General features: G+C 42.8%; 1 protein-coding gene across 2 annotated transcripts in view; it reads left to right on the top strand.

The window, feature by feature from the left end:
- The window catches only part of LOC129865737 (inactive ubiquitin carboxyl-terminal hydrolase 53-like), a 61,711-nt gene extending 56,015 nt beyond the window's left edge, over positions 1-5,696 (top strand). The window contains exons 15-17 of one of the 2 annotated variants that reach the window (XM_055938723.1): positions 1,315-1,384; positions 2,389-3,167; positions 3,412-5,696. In XM_055938723.1, coding sequence (XP_055794698.1) covers positions 1,315-1,384; positions 2,389-3,167; positions 3,412-3,488 — 926 coding nt within the window. In that variant the 3' untranslated portion in view covers positions 3,489-5,696. Of the gene's footprint in view, positions 1-1,314; positions 1,385-2,385; positions 3,168-3,411 lie in introns of both variants that reach the window. The other variant, XM_055938722.1, reaches the window with a different exon arrangement.
- Positions 5,697-20,363: the final 14,667 nt, after the last annotated feature.

Raw genomic sequence — 20,363 nt, 5'->3', positions numbered from 1 at the left:
CCTACTTTCAACTGTACCGTGCAGATTGCAGACCGTGTGTATGGCGTCTTGTGGGAGAGCGGTTTACTATTGTCAATGTTGTGAACAGAGTGTCCCATGGTGGGGTTGTGGTATAGGCAGGCATAAGCCACGGACAACGAAAACAATAGCAGTTTTATTGATGGCAGTTTGAATGCACAGAGATACCGTGACGAGGTCCTGAGGCCCATTGTTGGGCCATTCATCCATCGCTATCACCTCATGTTTCAGCATGATAATGCACTGCCCCATGTTGCAAGGATCTGTATACAATTCCTGGAAACTGAAAATGTCCCATTTCTTCCATGGCCTGCATACTCACCTTACATGTCACCCATTGAGCAAGTTTGGGATGCTCTGGATCTCGTCAATATCCAGCAACTTCGCACAGCCATTGAAGAGGAATAGGACAACAATCTACAGGCCACAATCAACAGCCTGATCAACTCTATGCGAAGGAGATGTGTCGCGCTGCATGAGGCAAATGGTGGTCACACCAAATACTGACTGGTTTTCAGATCCACGCCCCTACTTTGTTTTAAAGGTTTCTGTGAACAACTGATGCATATCTGCATTCCAAGTCATGTCAAATCCATAGATTAGGGCCTAATAAATGTATTTACATTTACTGATTTTCTTATGAACTGTAACTCATTCAAATATTTTAAATTGTTACATGTTGCGTTTATATTTTTGTTTAAGTTCTCACTTTGCGTTAGCAAGGATTAGCATCGTTAACCTGAAGGCTAGCAAATGGGCATCGGCTTGGTACTTCAGCTCCGGCTCCCTTTGAGGGGCCTCAGCCTCGCTCATGCCAGATCAGACAGTGGTACACAGGGGGGCCCGGGGGCACTCTACCAGACTGCCGCTCTACTTTGATACCTCTTCCCCCAGCATCTGGCTAGGCCCTTAACATGACCCCAGTTAGATAACATGTCTGTGCTAGAGACAGGCAGGAAAACTGTGACCCTGTTCGAACATGGGATCAAAGCAGAGGCACAGCAATATTTGAGTAGTTTGTGTGGGTCAGTGAGGGTAAGATTTGAAAATGTATTTAGAGAAGTCATTTTTGGTACTTGATTCAGAATACAGCAGTGTTGTTTCTAAGTGTTTTGGGCTAAGCGTTTTGTTTGTGTTTTGTATGTTTTACTAGATATAGAGGAACATATGCCAACTATAATCAGTAGCATATAATCAGTAATAGCAATAAATTCATACCTTATGCAGGGTATGTCAAATGCTTTAGCAAATTAGTAGCAATTTACCAAATCTAATGAATGTATTAATCTATTCCAGGTGAACACCCAGCAAAGTTTCCAGAGCTGCAAGACGCACATCTCCTAAAATTGAGTCCAAGTTCACAAACGTAAAGCATGATCATTGTACTACTTTCAGTAGAGTGAATGGTTTCTTTCTTTCCATTACTTTTCAGTTATAATAAAGAATCAAACTATTGACCCATTTTGATGTGCCAGTATTGATGCTTGTGATAAAGTATTACATCTTATTCTGGATAGACTGTTTTCCTTCAAGTTTGAAAATACACTGCTCAAAAAAATAAAGGGAACACTTAAACAACACAATGTAACTCCAAGTCAATCATACTTCTGTGAAATCAAACTGTCCACTTAGGAAGCAAAACTGATTGACAATAAATTTCACATGCTGTTGTGCAAATGTAATAGACAAAAGGTGGAAATTAGAGGCAATTAGCAAGACACCCCCAATAAAGGAATGGTTCTGCAGGTGGTGACCACAGACCACTTCTCAGTTCCTATGCTTCCTGGCTGATGTTTTGGTCACTTTTGAATGCTGGCGGTGCTTTCACTCTAGTGGTAGCATGAGACGGAGTCTACAACCCACACAAGTGGCTCAGGTAGTGCAGTTCATCCAGGATGGCACATCAATGCGAGCTGTGGCAAAAAGGTTTGCTGTGTCTGTCAGCGTAGTGTCCAGAGCATGGAGGCGCTACCAGGAGACAGGCCAGTACATCAGGAGACGTGGAGGAGGCCGTAGGAGGGCAACAACCCAGCAGCAGGACCGCTACCTCCGCCTTTGTGCAAGGAGGTGCACTGCCAGAGCCCTGCAAAATGACCTCCAGCAGGCCACAAATGTGCATGTGTCAGCATATGGTCTCACAAGGGGTCTGAGGATCTCATCTCGGTCATCTCATCTCGATGTCACCTTTTGTCTATTCCATTTGCACAACAGCATGTGAAATTTATTGTCAATCAGTGTTGCTTCCTAAGTGGACAGTTTGATTTCACAGAAGTGTGATTGACTTGGAGTTACATTGTGTTGTTTAAGTGTTCCCTTTATTTTTTTGAGCAGTGTATATTGATGTATGTCCTATTCTTCTTGCGACAGAAGAAGAGCCTTCCGATATACGCATGGAATTCTGGAGAGGACGGAAGGTCTGGATGACGAGCAGGAGAATAACATCGATGGCAGCCCCAGCCCGGTCAGCCCTATTCCCCCATACCTGCCCAAGACCAGCAGCTCAGAGTGGAACAGCTATGGCGACCTCGCCGGCTACTTCTCCGAACAGGAAGAGACCAAGCCCCTGGTAACCAAAGACCGCTCCCCCCAGCCCCACTACCACATCCTGGCCCCACTTCTCCCTCCCAAGACCAACATCCACCGGTTGACAGACCAGTCGGGCTTCCGCGCTCCCCAGCTCCAGGAGCCCATTTGCACAAGTGCCAGGAACGAGGCCAAAAACGGGCCGATACTCTCCCAAACCATCCTCCGCAGGTGGATTGAGACGCCCGCCGACCACAAGCTCTCATCGGACTCTAGCTCCAAGTCAGGCTCTTCGGACCAGGACCGGAACGATCTGTCGGCCAGTGAGAGCGGAGAGGAGAAGTTTCCCAGTTCAATGCCAGGGGAAGACACGGACGACCTAGACTCCCCGTTGACAGGGGAGATGGTTCTACCTATGGGCCTCCCCACCACCTACTTCTCTGTGGACAATTGTATGACAGACACATACCGGGCAAAATACCACCAGAGGCCCGCCCTGTACATGATGACGAACGCTAAAGGCGGGGAACAACACGTGTCGTCTGGTGAGAGCGACCTGGGAGAGGGGGGACTCCCCATCCCAGAGGCCCAATCTACAGAGCCCCCTAAGAGCCAGCCTGAATCAGGTAACTGGAGCTCTCTGGAGATAATTTGCCACGGAAAGTGGAAGACACTTGGAGCCCTAGTTGTTTGTAGTCATACCCATGTTACCATTTGTGGTTTTAATGTGACCAAAGTGAATGCATGTTTTCTACTATTGAATTTTTGGGTCATCAATAAATGTTATAAAAACTTTCATTAGAAGTCTATTACAGGGGTGAATAATATGTTTTCTTGGCATATTCTAATATATGTTCCTGTCTTTCGCAGGTTACTACTCCAGTAAAACTATAGCTAAATGGAATCCAGTAACACCCAAAGGACTTGATGAACATGGGTTTCTATGATGGAAATTCTACTGTTGAAGGGGCCTGGTACGAAAGCAACAGTTAGAAAAAATGCCATCTCCTACAAGTTTTGAATCCTCTTGCGGTGATGCTTATTTGCTTGTAGAGATGTCATATCAGAAGACAGACATGAATCTGGAATGCCAAAGAGATTGGTAACTCCCAGAGGCAGCAAAAGTCTGAAGAGTATTCTTCAGTTCAGCAGTAGTCTCAGGAGTCCACGCCTGCACAACGGTCTTCATGTGATTGTGATTGTGGCCACTAGATGGCAGCAGCAGTAATTGTGGATTTGCACAGTAGAAAGCCAAAAATAAATGACGAAAGAGGATCCAAACCTAGGATGGTTCTTGGTCGATGCAGGGACCTGCTCGAACTTACTTCCAAGGTCATTCACAGGTTGGCTCACTGAAGAATGTCTCCCACGAAATCACTTTTCCCCTCCAGAGATGATCAAATAAACTAAATGTAACAATGACAATAACTCATCTCTAACCAATTTACACTTTAGCCAGAAAATCTATGAAATGATTGTATTTATTTCTCGAATTACGGTCATTTCATTGTTCTACAGTGACTGCGCAACTTCTGCCTATGTAACAATGCAACAAGGTGAGGCAAATCCGTCTTGAGCAGGTTTTTACTTTGAATGTCCAGTGTTGATGCAGTCATGGAATAAGGGAGATTCAGTTTGTGTACACTTATGCATTGTTTTTGTTGGAGCACTACTTTAAAATAAGTCCCAAGGGTTCCCCCTATGTGGCCAGAGGCACCTGGTGTTAGGTGAATCTGTTCCAGTCCGAGGTTGAATGAGTGTTTTAAAGGTCCAGTGCAGTCAAACTTGCTTTCCCTGTGTTTTATACAGTGTATATATTTCCACACTGACGTTGGAATAATACTGTTAAATTGTGAAAATTATAATATAATTTCAGTGTAAAGGCTGTTTGAAGAGACTGCCTGAAATGTCAGCCTGTTGTGGTGAGACTGAGTTTTGACCTGCCTGTTGACATCACCAGGCAGAAATGAGTTGATCGACCAATTCAGAAGAGTTCCAAACCTCTCTGCCAATAACAGCTAGTTTTCAGTTTCCCCCTCCCCACTCAGAGCACTCCCAGATAGTCCTATCAAATTCTTGCTTGAGAAACTGCTCTTTCCTAAGAATCTTTTTTTTTTTAATTGAAAACAAATCAGAGTTAGGTACTTAATTGTTACCCACTACTTAATTGTTACCCACAAATAATTTTATATTGAGATAAAAACAGCTACATTGGACCACTTTTTAATAATTGTTAGGAGAGAAGCATCTCAAGTCATTGGGATCTGGCGTATGTTCTAAGCTGCCTTTTTAACCCTGCCATCCCAGGGGTGTATTCACTAGGAACCAAATGGATGAAACGGGGAGTGACTAACCTGAACTTGTTCAATAAGAAACACTAACTTTTGTTAAATGGTTTGCACTAACAAATACACCCCTGACAATTCGCTGCTGTGTTTTGTAAGGCTTTCTATCCCCAGTTCAGATCTCCTCACACTCCTTTCCAGATATAAGCCTCATTGTTCGCTCTTTTAATGTTTCTCCTGTCACATACTGGGCAGTGTGTTAAAGGTACGTTACTTTTCATGTTGTCAAACCATGCTTCTGTATATTTGTCTCCTGGGTCAAACACATGTCAAATTCATTCAAAGTGTTTCATTTAGATGTTCCTGTACAATGGAACCAATTGAATTAGTTCCAAAAGTCTAAACTCCAAGCTAAATCCAACCCACCTCAAACTTGTAAGTATTTGAAATATGAATTTGACCCAGGTCTGATTTTGATTTACCTAAACTTTAACCAAAACCTCAAGAATGGATTGAGTACTGGATGTAAGGATTTTAAGAGTGAAGTAATGAAGTAGAAAAGGCCTGCTTTTCTGCAGGTATTGTTCTAGTTTTACCCCCAGAGATTATCACAACATTGCCTACATGTACATGCTATGTCATTTTTTTTCATGGTGGACCATTCTAGTGATGCTGTAAAAAGGTAATTTTTGTTGTAAATGTTTTAATATATTGCCCGGCAGACTTCACTACACAGTGCCTTTCTAGTTTTCTATGTCAAGTTGAAATAGGAGCCGTCATTTGTACAATATGTAATTTTTCTAGATGTTTTTTTAATTCCATTTCATTTTTGATTAACAATTGTTTAATAAATAATTATATTTAACCATAGCCATGTCCAAGTTTTTTTCTAAACCAGTTATTCTCATAACATTATTAATGTACATAATTAGAATATCCATAATTATAAATAGCCTACTTGGGGTAAATATAATCTCTGCAAGCCTGAACCTAAATCTCACAAATGTAATTTATGACAATGCCTGTACACGAAAGATTAGGGTAAATGTAATCAAACAAGTCTACAAAGATATAAACAAAAAAAGAGATGTGCTCTCACTGTCAACTGTGTTAATTTTCTGCAAACTTAACGTGTAAATATTTGTATGAACATAAGATGCAACAACTGAGACATAAGCTGAACAAGTTCCACAGACATGTGACTAACAGAAATGGAATAATGTGTCCCTGAACAAAGGGGGGGAGGGGGGGTCAAAATCAAAAGTAAGTCCGTTTCTGGTGTGGCCACCAGCTGCATTAAGTACTGCAGTGCATCTCCTCATGGACTGCACCAGATTTGCCAGTTCTTACTGTGAGATGTTACCCCACTCTTCCAACAAGGCAGCTGAAAGTTCCCAGACATTCCTGGGGCCATAAGTATGGCCCTAGCCCTCACCCTCTGATCCAACAGGTCCCAGATGTGCTCAATGAGATTGAGATCCGGGCTCTTTGCTGGCCATGGCAGAACACTGACATTCCTGTCTTGGAGGAAATCACACACAGAACGAGCAGTATGGCTGGTGGCATTGTCATGCTGGAGGGTCATGTCAGGATGAACCTGCAGGAAGGGTACCACATGAGGGAGGAGGATGTCTTCCCTGTAACGCACAGCGTTGAGATTGCCTGCAATGACAACAAGCTCAGTCCGATGATGCTGTGACACACCGCCCCAGACCATGACGGACCCTCCAAATCGATCCTGCTCCAGAGTACAGACCTCGGTGTAACGCTCATTCTTTCGACGATAAACTCGAATCCGACCATCACCCCTGGTGAGACAAAACCGAGACTCGTCAGTGAAGAGCACTTTTTGCCAGTCCTGTCTGGTCCAGCAACGGTGGGTTTGTGCCCGTAGGCAATGTTGTTTCCTTTGATGTCTGGTGTGGACCTGCCTTACAACAGGCCTACAAGCCCTCAGTCCAGCCTCTCAGCCTATTGCGGACAGTCTGAGCACTGATGGAGGGATTGTGCGTTCCTGGTGTAACTCAAGCAATTGTTGCCATTCTGTACCTGTCCCGCAGGTGTGATGTTCGGATGTACTGATCCTGTGCAGGTGTTGTTACACGAGGTCTGCCACTGCGAGGATGATCAGCTGTCCGTCCTGTCTCCCTGTAGCGCTGTCTTTGGCGTCTCACAGTACGGGCATTGCAATTTATTGCCCTGGCCACATCTGCAGTCCTCATGCGTCCTTGCAGCATGCCTAAGGCACGTTCACGCAGATGGTCAGGGACCCTGGGCATCTTTATTTTTGTGTTTTTCAGAGTCCGTAGAAAAGCCTTTTTAGTGTCCTAAGTTTTCATAACTGTGACCTTAATTGCCTACCGTCTGTAAGCTGTCCATGTCTTAACGACCGTTCCACAGGTGCATGTTCATTAATTGTTTATGGTTCATTGAACAAGCATGGGAAACAGTGTTTAAACCCTTTACAATGAATATCTGTGAGGTTATTTGGATTTTTATGAATTATCTTTGAAAGACAGGGTCCTGAAAAAGGGCAGGTTCTTTTTTTCCCCCTGAGTTTTCATTGTACTGGAAGAGTAAATAGGAAGCCCACAGTAAAATGATACATGGAGTTAAGTGAAGTTAGAGGCAGTGCAGTGAAAAACTAGATTTCCCCATGTTTTAGATTTCTACACTATGATTTTGGAATAACACTAATTGTGAAAAGTATTATAATGTAAGTTTAGTGTAACGAGCTGTTTGAAAAGACCGCCTAGTTTGGGGTTTTTGGACCTCCTGGTGACATCACTCCAATTAGGCTCCTCAGACCACTCCCAGACAGTCCTGGCAAAAATTCTTGCTTGAGCAAGTAGCATTTTTCTAAGAAGCTATTTAGTTAATTTTTAAAAACCGTTTTAATTGAAAACAACCACAGCAAGGTCCTTAATTGTTACTCAGAAATGATTTGATATTGAGAAAAAAACTGCTGCAGTTAACTTTTAAGTGATACATGGAGAACAAGAGGCTTAGCCATGGAGGCTTGGAAACGTGAAGCTCTGCTACCATTTAGATTAAGGTAAACCCCGGAGGAAGAGGAAGATAAACTGGGCCTATAGAAAGTATACACCCCCTTGAACTTTTTCACATTTTGTTGCATTACAAAGCGAGATTAAAATAATTATTGTATTTTTTTTGTCATTGATCTACACAATAGTCTGTTAAAGTGAAAATACAATTCTACAGATTTTTTTAAATGTATAATTTAATAACAAATATAGTTGATGCATAAGTATTCACCCCAAGCCTAAATTAGCTCAGAACTAAAATCTAGCTTAACAAATCACAAATTATATTGGCTAAATCTGTGTGAAATTGTAATGGTTGATATCATTTCTTATGACCCACATAAATACAGTATAACATCTTTAAGGTCCCTCAGTCAAGTACTGAATTTCAAGCACCGATTTAACGACAAGGGCCAGGGAGGTTTTCGAAAGCCTCAAAGAAGGGCAGTGATTGGTAGTTGGGTAACAATAGAAATCAGACATTGAATATATATTAAGCATGGTCAAGTTAATAATTATACTGTGGATGATGTATGAAACCAACCAGACACGTCAAAGATGCCGTCGTCCTTCTGAGCTGAGCTGCAGGACAGGAAGGAAACTGCTTAGGGATGTCACCATGAGGCCATTGGTGATTGGCTACAGAGTTAAATGACTGTGATGGGAGAACTGAGGATAGATCAACAACATTATAGTGACTCCACAATAATGACCTAAATGACAGAGTGAAAAGATTAATACAAATATTCCAAAACATGCATAAGTATGCAACAAGGCACTAAAGTAATACACTTTTTGGCCTAAATGCAAAACCTTATGTTTGGGGAAATCCAACACAACACATAACTTAGTAACTGTCCTTATTTTCAAGCACAGTGATGACTGCATTATATTATGGGTATGATTGACAGGAATTTTTCAGAATGACGAGAAACAGGATGAAGCTAAGCACAGGCAAAATCCTAGAGGAAAAGCTCCTTGAGTCTACTTTAAACCAGAGACTGGGAGAGTAATTCACCCTTCAGCAGGACAATAACCTACAACACCAAGCCAAATCTACTCTGGAGTTGCTTACCAAGAAGACAATGAATGGTGGCCAAGTTATAATTTTGACTTAAATGTGTTTGAAAATCTATGGCGAGACTTGAAAATAGCCATGATCCCCAACTCCTTGACAGCTCGAATAATTTTGTAAAGAACAATGGGCAAATATTGCACAATACAGGTGTGCAAAGCTCTTATGAGACTTACCCAATAAGAGTTACAGCTACAACCGCTGTCAAAGCTGTTTCTAACATGTATTGACCCGGGGGTACTTATCTAATCAAGTTGTTTTATTTTTCATTCATCTTTACAAAAAAAATGACAAATCAATTTTAATCCCACTTTAATTCAATAAAATGTGAAGAAATTCAAAGGGATGTAAACGTTCTATAGGCAGTGTTTCTACAGAGTGTGTCCACGTAATATCTCCTTTCTCCTAAAGTGTACACTGGTTTACTACTTTCCAAAAATCTAAAAGCATTGGATTGGAGAAGGCATAACATATATATTTTTTATATAAAATGTTTACACCACCATTGTGCTTGTGCGATTATTTGTGTACATAAGAATTCTGTTGTATCACAAATCCCAAATGTCTGTAAATCACGGAGCCGATGAGAAACGAAAGAGGACTTTAGTACACGACTGGTGACCTCTATAGGTCCTCAAATGATGACATGTATAGCAAATGTTGCCAATGTGCACTCCTAAGGACATCGCACCATCTTGTGGCGTTAATGGGACTGACAATCTTGTGCATAAAGACGGAGGCTCCATGCACTTTCCACAAATTCCTAATTTTGCCGCATTGTAAATTGCTCTACGTTACTCTTAAAAAAAAGAAGGTAATTCGTACAGTATACATGATCCCAATTTTTGCTTCAAGACGCCAGCAATTAGAATATTTTTGTTGTTGTTGATTGTGCTGATTTATTGGCTGATTTAACCGTGTCGTGCGCTATAGTTTCAAAACTCAATGGGTAGTCCTGAAACAGTGACGTCATATCTGAATTCTGCGATCTTTACGCATGTTCGCTCAACCGCACTCCGATACCGAAGTTAGTTTGTAGTAGCAGGTTAGAATTTACACAGCAGGTTAGGAAAATGAACGTAGCAGGTTAACCACTTTGTATCGAAGTGCTGTAAATAGAGTCCCATTTCCAAAAGGAGTTGCACGTTTTCAAATGAAACCTGCCGATCAAGCCATTGCAATTAGGTTCATGATTCACAACTGAGCACTACCTGGAGGAATGAAGTCAGAATTGAAGAGCCAGGTACCGAGAGACTGTTTGGCTTTGCCTGCTGTAACATTTCAACCTCCTGTGTCATATTACTGATTCCATCCAACTCTTTCAGGTGTATGAGGGATCATGAAACATGTAAAGTGATTAGGGAGTGTTTATATACACTGCTCAAAAAAATAAAGGGAACACTTAAAAAACACAATGTAACTCCAAGTCAATCACACTTCTGTGAAATCAAACTGTCCACTTAGGAAGCAACACTGATTGACAATAAATTTCACATGCTGTTGTGCAAATGGAATAGACAAAAGGTGGAAATTATAGGCAATTAGCAAGACACCCCCCAAAACAGGAGTGATTCTGCAGGTGGTGACCACAGACCACTTCTCAGTTCCTATGCTTCCTGGCTGATGTTTTGGTCACTTTTGAATGCTGGCGGTGCTCTCACTCTAGTGGTAGCATGAGACGGAGTCTACAACCCACACAAGTGGCTCAGGTAGTGCAGTTGATCCAGGATGGCACATCAATGCGAACTGTGGCAAAAAGGTTGGCTGTGTCTGTCAGCGTAGTGTCCAGAGCATGCAGGCGCTACCAGGAGACAGGCCAGTACATCAGGAGACGTGGAGGAGGACGTAGGAGGGCAACAACCCAGCAGCAGGACCGCTACCTCCGCCTTTGTGCAAGGAGATGCACTGCCAGCGCCCTGCAAAATGACCTCCAGCAGGCCACAAATGTGCATGTGTCTGCTCAAACGGTCAGAAACAGACTCCATGAGGGTGGTATGAGGGCCCGACGTCCACAGGTGGGGGTTGTGCTTACAGCCCAACACCGTGCAGGACGTTTGGCATTTGCCAGAGAACACCAAGATTGGCAAATTCGCCACTGGCGCCCTGTGCTCTTCACAGATGAAAGCAGGTTCACACTGAGCACATGAGCACATGTGACAGACGTGACAGAGTCTGGAGACGCCGTGGAGAACGTTCTGCTGCCTGCAACATCCTCCAGCATGACCGGTTTGGCGATGGGTCAGTCATGGTGTGGGGTGGCATTTCTTTGTGGGGCCGCACAGCCCTCCATGTGCTCGCCAGAGGTAGCCTGACTGCCAATATGTACCGAGATGAGATCCTCAGACCCCTTGTGAGACCATATGCTGACACATGCACATTTGTGGCCTGCTGGAGGTCATTTTGCAGGGCTCTGGCAGTGCACCTCCTTGCACTAAGGCGGAGGTACCGGTCCTGCTGCTGGGTTGTTGCCCTCCTACGGCGTCCTCCACGTCTCCTGATGTACTGGCCTGCCTCCTGGTAGCGCCTGCATGCTCTGGACACCACACTGACAGACACAGCAAACCTTTTTGCCACAGTTCGCATTGATGTGCCATCCTGGATCAACTGCACTACCTGAGCCACTTGTGTGGGTTGTAGACTCCGTCTCATGCTACCACTAGAGTGAGAGCACCGCCAGCATTCAAAAGTGACCAAAACATCAGCCAGGAAGCATAGGAACTGAGAAGTGGTCTGTGGTCACCACCTGCAGAATCACACCTTTTTTTGGGGGTGTCTTACTAATTGCCTCTAATTTCCACCTTTTGTCTATTCCATTTGCACAACAGCATGTGAAATTTATTGTCAATCAGTGTTGCTTCCTAAGTGGACAGTTTGATTTCACAGAAGTGTGATTGACTTGGAGTTACATTGTGTTGTTTGTGTTCCCTTTATTTTTTTGAGCAGCGTATATATATATGACTGAATTGCAGACATTATTTAACCAGCTTCAATGGGATTTAAGTATGGCCTTGACAGTTGACTACAGAACGACTATAACATTTGGTTTATATCCGACTTTCGAGAGTTCTAGTTCTAGTATCGTACTCATAATTCGCCTGGGAAATGCTGCACGTTCCAACACAGGTGCCAGTGTCAAGCCCCACAATTCCCCCATCCAAAAGTCACTGCATTGGCCACAAACAGCTGCAGAAGGATCCGATAGGGAGGGAAACCGGTAGGTGATGTGGGTTTTGGTCACCAGATGGACTGGTTCCTCAGCTAATTAACTGACTAAACACTTGACAAAGGAAGGTCCACACTGATGAAGCGCTAACTCGAGGCTCCATTAATTTATGGGCAAAGACAGACTCCCCAGCCGGTGCGCTACCAAGCCAGGACGTGGTCTGGAGAGCAAGGGAGCCACCACTTATTAAGCAGGTGCAACAGCTCCCCCAATAAACAGGCTTGCGCTAACTTGACGTTGTCCCCAAAGAGAGTTTACTCTGAAAAGTGTCTATGTTGTGTTTAGAATGATAACTCCGAGACGGCGATTTCTAATCAACCATGTTGTTCTTTATCTCAAACTCAAGTAACGTTTACAGAACGAAAGCAATGAATGACATACCACAATACAACAGATATAACCCAACAATAACAGCACTGTCACACTGTGTGCTTGCAGCTAGTCTCTCTCAATGTAGCTCTAGCTAGATTACAGCAGTTTATTAATTAAGAGCCTGTGAACTAGGGAACACCCACCTCCCAAATCCCAATTGAACCGCTGGTTAGATCCCTGTGCCATATTTTCCATACAGAGTTCTTGCGTGCTCCGTGTACCACCAACTACATCGAGTCACTTGTAAAATGTTGATTATTTAATGCTTACCTTGTAATTAGCATATGTTTGTCCTGAGTAAATGCAAGATTTTCTTTTGGTGCTTTCTCTGCAGTTAAAAAAGAAAACGACTGCCAAATTGCACCTGGTAATCAACTGTTTTCCAAAGGAGTAGGAAGTTAGTGACTTATCACTCAAAACATTCTTAAAAATATATTCTTTAACACTTACTGTTTACCTGTGCTTGTCCTGATTTTTGTAAAGTTGTCAGTTGGAATCCATCGGGTTTTTTTTATAATAAAAAATTGCATTCTATGCATCCCATGCTAAAACTGTAAAATCTTCCATGCAACTACGGTATGCTTCTTCTCTGTTGACAAAGACTCCTTTGGCAGAGGTTGCGTAAAATGTTACTACAGATTTCAGCACCCAAAGAAAGGAATACAGGACAAACATAGGTACATTAAGAATTTACATTTTTACAAGAATCGACTGATAGTGACTCAATGTAATTGGCTTCCCTCCGCTGACACTCGTATCAACTAAACTCCGTAGAAATATTGATGGAGTTAAGTTTACAAACAGATACCTTATTTAGATAAGTATTCAGACCCTTTGCTATGAGACTCAAAATTGAGCTCAGATCCTGTTTCCATTGATCATCCTTGAGATGTTTCCACAACTTGATTGGAGTCCACCTGTGATAAATTGATTGGACATGATTTGGAAAGTCACACACCTGTCTATATCAGGTCCCACAGTTGACAGTGCATGTCAGAGAAAAAAACAAGTCATGAGGTAGAAGGAATTGTCCGTAGAGCTCCGAGACAGGATTGCGTCGAGGCACAGATCTGGGGAAGGGTACCAAAATAGTTTTGCAGCATTTGAAGGTCCCCAAGAACACTGTGGCCTCCCATTCTTAAATGGAAGAAGTTTGGAACCACCAAGACTCTTCCTAGAGCTGGCCACCTAGCCAAACTGAGCAATTGGGGGAGAAGGGCTTTGGTCAGGGTGGGTGAATGGGTGAAACTTCCAGAAGGACCACCATCTCTGCAGCACTCAACCAATCAGGCCTTTATGGTAGAGTGGCCAGACGGAAGCCACTCCTCAGTAAAAGGCAGATGACAGCCCGCTTGGAGGCACCTAAAGACTCTCAGATCATGAGAAAGAACATTATCTCATCTAATGAAACCAAGATTGAACTCTTTTCCCTGAATGCCAAGCGTCACGTCTGGAGGAAAGCAGGCACCCCTCATCACCTGGCCAATACCATCCCTACGGTGAAGCATGGTGGTGGCAGCATTATGCTGTGGCATGTTTCTCAGCGGTAGGGACTGGGAGACTAGTCAGGATCAAGGGAAAGATGAACAGAGCAAAGTACAGAGAGATCCTTGATGAAAACCTGCTCCAGAGTGTTCAGGACCTCAGACTGAGGCAAAGGTTCACCTTCCAACAGGACAACAACCCTAAGCACACAGCCAAGACAACGCAGGAGTGGCTTTGGGACAAGTCTCAATGTCCTTGAGTGGCACAGCCAGAGCCTGGACTTGAACCCAACCGATCATCTCTAGAGAGACCTGAAAATAGCAGTGCAGCGACGCTCCCCATCCAACCTGACAGAGCTTGAGAGGATCTGCAGAGAAAAATGGGAGAAACTCCCCAAATACAGGTGTGTCAAGCTTGTAGCGTCATACCCAAGAAGACTTAAGGCTGTAATCGCTGTGAAATGTGCTTCAACAAAGTAAAAGAGCTTCCAGCCGATAAGCATGAACATTTTTCTCTAAATATCACTGGGCTTTTTTAAAATGGTCTTCACTCTTTTATTCCTCTTTTACCCTTCCCTCCATCATTAGTAAGCATTTTACGTTATATTCTACACCTGTTGTATGCCTGGTTGTATTCGCCACATGTGACAAATAAAAATGTATTTGATAAGGTCAGAAGAAACTACATTAGGCTATTCTCCTTCTCTTGTCCTTTAGAGGGCAGCAGAGGATAACAAAAACCAATGCCCTTGCACATCTCAACACCCCGTCTACCCAAAACTATCACAGAATCCATAACAGGCAGGTTAATTAAAGATATAAGTCTCACAAAAATACATTTCCTCTACAAGATAAGGCCCCCTAATCTCATTAATCCCTGCATGCAATCAGCCTCAAACGTAATTAATAAATTTATAGATCGTTATTTGTTGTAGTAATTGCAGAGTCTCTCGACTACAGACCGTTTTACTAATCATAGCTAATTAGTCTACCATCCCCGCACAATTTCTATGCAGAAATAGGGTATTGATCCCGGGACTGTCTCCATTCGCGCCTCGAAGAGAAGGAGGCTGGATGGAAATTGCACGGCTCACTTCTTCTCTCCAATCCCTCTGTTCCTATTTCCAGGTCAGTGCCGCGAGGTAGTCGACCATTATTTGACTAAAAACAAAGTGACGGTGCCAGCTGACTCCTTTTCGTTTGAGAAGGAGAAGAGGTGAGATGATGCCTTTGCAAAGTTCCTGAGACTAGTGATTCGGTGTCATCAATAATATCAACTCTGTCAATGGAATGGTTGAAATCGCAATTGATGGGTATAAATACTAGACGCCACAATTCATTGATTTCGGTGGCTCTTGTGATGAATTTCTTGCACTCCCAAGGGTGAGTAAACTCACCTGGTGATCACAAAACCCTTATTGGTGAGACGTAACATGGCAAACCCAAAGGAACTAAGGTGGCCCTTTCTATCGTTTCTGCCATCTGGGTAGCAGTCTACTCCTGATTGCATGGGTTGTTTGTCACACACAGAGTTTGGGTGTTTGAGTCTTGGCTGACTCCGAGAGTTATGCGTGTATGTGTTCCCTCCTCTGTCTCGCTTCCTGTCAGGGCGGCTCGTCCTCCGCAGCTGGCTTACTTCATTAGAAGCCATCAGCCAGGCTGAGCACACTGTCAGAGGCAGGCTTCTGCTTTGTCATTTCCCCTCTCTCTCACTTTCTTCTATCTCTCTTTCTCCTCTCCCCCTCTTCCTCTCTCACCACACATCTCCATGTGATTCCTTACTCTGTCAACCTCCCTTAATCTCTTTCCCCTTGATAAATGTACCCCTTCTCTCACTCTGCCTTCCTCTCCCTCCTGTCCTCATCCTTCCATCACATCCTCCTCCTCTAGTTTCTGTACCATATCTGTTTCTCTCTACACGCACACACACAAACACAAAGCCCCCAGGCCTCTGTAGTAGGATTATATAAAGACGCCTCTAATTTGGGGCAGTAGAACGTGTGGAATCTGATTGCTTTGGAAGATTTAAAAAACTGGGCGGGCTGGGGAAGTAAAGTGGTAGGGGTGTAGTCTGTTCCAGGGATTTACCAAATGTTGAGATTTGAGAGGGTGGCTTAATGGAGTACACAGAGAGAGCAGACTGGAGGCTAGGCCGGAGGTTTGAGACCACACACCGAAGAAGCTCTCTCCTGCAACCTTCCTCAGGTTGTATGTTGTATAATGATATGCTGCATATTCTGATACATGTTTGCTGTATTTGTTGATGGGTGTTCATTGAAAGACTGAACATGTTTAAATCTGACTTGGGTCAGATCTTTATCTTGTTGTTACTTGCCCTCTGAAATTTGAGTTGGCTGATTCTTTACCATATTACGATATGGAACAAAGGAACAGTATTTATTGTATCATATGAAGTCACTTTGAAGTCTCTTAATAAATAGGAAGCTCCATGTATACGGTGTCTTGGACATGTCATGTCAAAGTCCTTGGTTCAACACTAGGGGGCAGTGATATACTGTTTGACATTTCCCTTCTATGTAGATTCCCATTTACACCACACGCACACGTGCCTCTCCCACTTGCCTGCATGAAACGAGACCAATGTAATGACTGTGACACAGACACATACATTGACAAGAAACAATGTCTTGAGAGAGAAGAAAATGCCAATCATGGTGGCAACGTGTTGGCGTTTCCCACAAGGCCAAGCTGCCAGGTCTACGTTCAGATTTAGTCACGGTGAAGCTTCCTGAAGGCGATGGCAAACCTTTAGTTGGAAGAACACTCGGGTCGGGCCACCCTGATTTCCATTGGCAGGTTAATTGACATTTTGCAGGGCCAAAGCTCAGACACTAGCGGGCTTTTAGCAAAAATATGTGGATTAGAGTGACAGAAAAAAAGGTAGGGAGCAAGAGAGAAGACAAAACAGTGTATTGGCTATCAGAGGCTTTCATGAATAAACTGCCTTGCTTTTAACTTTTGCTCTCTGGGACTGGCGAAGCACCGTTTAATTGCCATTTGAAGGGTTTAATCCCTTGCGAAGCTGAAACGCATTATTTTTCTCTCTCTCGACCGTTAATAATCTTCCCCCTTTTCCCTCTCAAAGCGGTCAAACAGTGTTAACGTATTAGCACTTTGACCCTGGTAGACACAGTCTTTTTTAAAACCACTTGCAAAATTGTTCACGAGCGAACTCGGTCGTCGTTGCTCAGGCCAGCACTCGGACAATTCACGCTTTAACCTTCATAGCTGTGTATCTTTGAGTCTCGACAGAAGGGACATTGACTGCCCCACCCGTATTCACCATTCATGTTAAAGAGGAAAGGAAAGGAAGGAACACATTTTAAAATGGAAGGATTTCTATTTCTAGAATCGAGGTGATAGATTTGTTGGGTATTACCTGTATTATATTTCTGCCACTGTACCACAGGTTACCCTTATATGGTACACTGTGTTGTGCTATTCCACATTTTTAGCTTGTTTGGTGTGGCTTCAGGTTTTATTTTGTTTACCATCTACCCCAGGAATGGATGGGGTTGGGGGCCTCAAACAAATCTGAACTCATCATGAGGGGCCGCAGTGGTTCTCGGGTCTGTGTACTCATATCCAATTCTACACATGCAGTCAGAGCCCTAAAAAAATTGTTGTGCAATTCAACACATTTCCTGCAATTCTACACATTTTGCCATAGGGTCCACCCTATATATGATATCTGATGATCAATGGCCGACCCCGGTCTGTAATTCGACCATTAATAGCTTTCCGCTAGACTAACTTCCAAATCTGAAAAATGTTAGCTGACATGGGCTAATTGAGTGACTGTCAGTGACTGACATAACAAGAGAAAAACTGCTGATGCACAACCACATTTTGAAATTGAACCTTATGTATTCTACCTTGTGTATTCATTTCTATCGAAAATGACGCATGGCCACCAACATGTGAAGTTTATAGGAGCATGTCAAATTAAATATAAGAGTCTACATTTCAGGGAAATGAAGGCAAGAATACATTTTTCAACCATTTTACATATAAAAATTAAGCATAAGTTAAGGCTTTGATTTATGGATAAACAGATGGAAAAGGGTTCTTAGAAATTGTTTAGCTTCTGTAAATGTAAGAATTTTTGCCTTGTGCCTTGTAATTCCATTACCAAAAAGACACATTTTAAAGATATTTTCAAATTTCTCTCTCTCATGAGGGAGGATAATGAAAGTTCACAGAAGTAACAATAATGCTAGACCTACCACTTAGTTAATAAAGTCATTTTACTCATATCAATTTAGTTTATGAATTATTAAGTGATTAAAACTCGTAATTCTGGTACCAAATTGGTAACGAAATTACCCAAAAATCTGTAAGGGAATTCCTTCAACTGAATTGGCTACAATGGGAAATAATAATAGCCAGAAACCAGAGTTGCGTCACCTGCCACAGTGATCCTTTCCACTGGCATACTGTCATGTTCAGCTTATAACAATTCTCTTTGTCTTTCTGTCATCTGGACAACCCCCCTCTCTCTCCCTCTCCTTTCTCTCTCTCTCTCCAGTTATTGTCAACTCTCCCAGCTCTTATTGACACCTAGCCATGAGCCCCCTCTCTTTCCATTTACTGTAACCAGCATCCTCACCTACTGAGCACTGACCGACACCAGACATTGAAAAGTAGTTGACATTTGGTCAGTCCGCCCTGGTCACAGACGGACCGGACTGGATCAAATCTGAACCTATCACAGACGTATGTTTCACAAGTTTGGATAGCACAGTACAATACGATACAGTATAGTGAGTAGAGCACCGTACAGTACAATACAGTACAGTAGTACAGTTCAGACAATACAGTACAGAAAAGTATAGCACAGGTGAGTAGAGTACAGTATATTGTATGGTACTTTGCTCTACTTTACTGTACTCTACTGAACTGTTCTGAACCCTACTCTACCCTACTCTGTTGTGCTGAATTGTACTGCACTGTACCCTACGGTACTCTGCTCTTGTAAAACAAGAGGAGAATAACATTAATATCCATAATCTTCCATTTCTGTGTAGTACAGATCAGGGACCTGTTAACGTAATTCTGTTACCTGGTGTAAATCCACTTCACTTATTGTAGCTCAATAACCAAAATATTTTTTTTTTCAACAGAGTAGGGTAAAGCAGAACTAATCTCCCTGCAGGTGTAGTTTCCATGTGGACATTGCACAAACATGCCACGCTTGAGTGTAGATACATGTATCAACAAAAAAATCCATGGGAGTGTTCGTGTTACAAAAACAAGACATTTTCTGCGGTAAATGGGCTATAATATTGATTTGCTTAGAAAGACAGTATGCCTACACTTTACCTAGCAAATGAAAATACGTTGTGTGCAGAGTATAAGCACAGATAGAACAAGGAGCATACAAATCTGTGGTATAGAACTAGCATTCTATTCTATTTCAATGGTTTATTCTAAGGAGCTGGCTGTCTAAACACACTGACATGCACAGCTCTATGGGGGAGGTTCTGTCATCAAGTCTCCAGTGGGCGATGAAGTCCCTTCCATCTATGTATTGCATGACAGGTTATGGGCAGGTGCAGTCAGGTGGCAGGAATCGTGGAGAGTTTACCTCAACCCATGGATCAAGGTGACTTGTCCTGGTGACAAGTCACCCACTTGTATAACCCCTTGTATAATTTAAATGCTGAGTGCAAGTTCAGACATCTGAATCAACCTGTCTTTTAGTCAGGGGACTAGAACAAACCATCTCTCCTGTCCACCATCTTTAGAAAGACAAGGTAGGTACAGAAAGAGTTGGTACACAAAGCACTGATTACATTATCAATGGTTGTTAGGTGAATTCCAGGACAAAGGATAGTATTTTGACCTATGAGCAGATCAAATGTGACCATCCTGAGGTGGGACTGGTGCCTAGCCACGTACAGCCTCAGCCATCTGCTCCTGATTTGGTAGGGGGGTTCCCAAAACACTGCTGAACAACAAATCCACCAGGTTTTGTTTGTAGCTTGTGAATGAAATTAAATATAATCAGTATGCATATGTGACCAACCACCTGGATTCGGTCCTATATAGCAACATTTTCATTTAATTTTTTACATTGGATAAAAGTAGATCATATTTAATACACTGCAGTTGAGGAACAATGGGAAACTTAATTTTGCTTTGAAAGTTGATAAACTTGTTATCCCACTTTTGAGAAAATGGGCCTTTAATATTTTGGTACACCTACTGGAGAGCTCTTCTTTGTCTACACCCATTCAGCATCATTCACACCCTCTTAAGCTTTAGACCCACCCATCTCTTTAAGAATTCACAAGTGAAGCCATGTGCTAAACAGGG

This window comes from Salvelinus fontinalis, chromosome 11, assembly GCF_029448725.1.
Source record: "Salvelinus fontinalis isolate EN_2023a chromosome 11, ASM2944872v1, whole genome shotgun sequence".
Taxonomy (NCBI): Eukaryota; Metazoa; Chordata; class Actinopteri; order Salmoniformes; family Salmonidae; genus Salvelinus; species Salvelinus fontinalis.
Note: the sequence above shows the minus strand (reverse complement) of the source record. Positions and strands in the feature narration are given on the sequence as shown.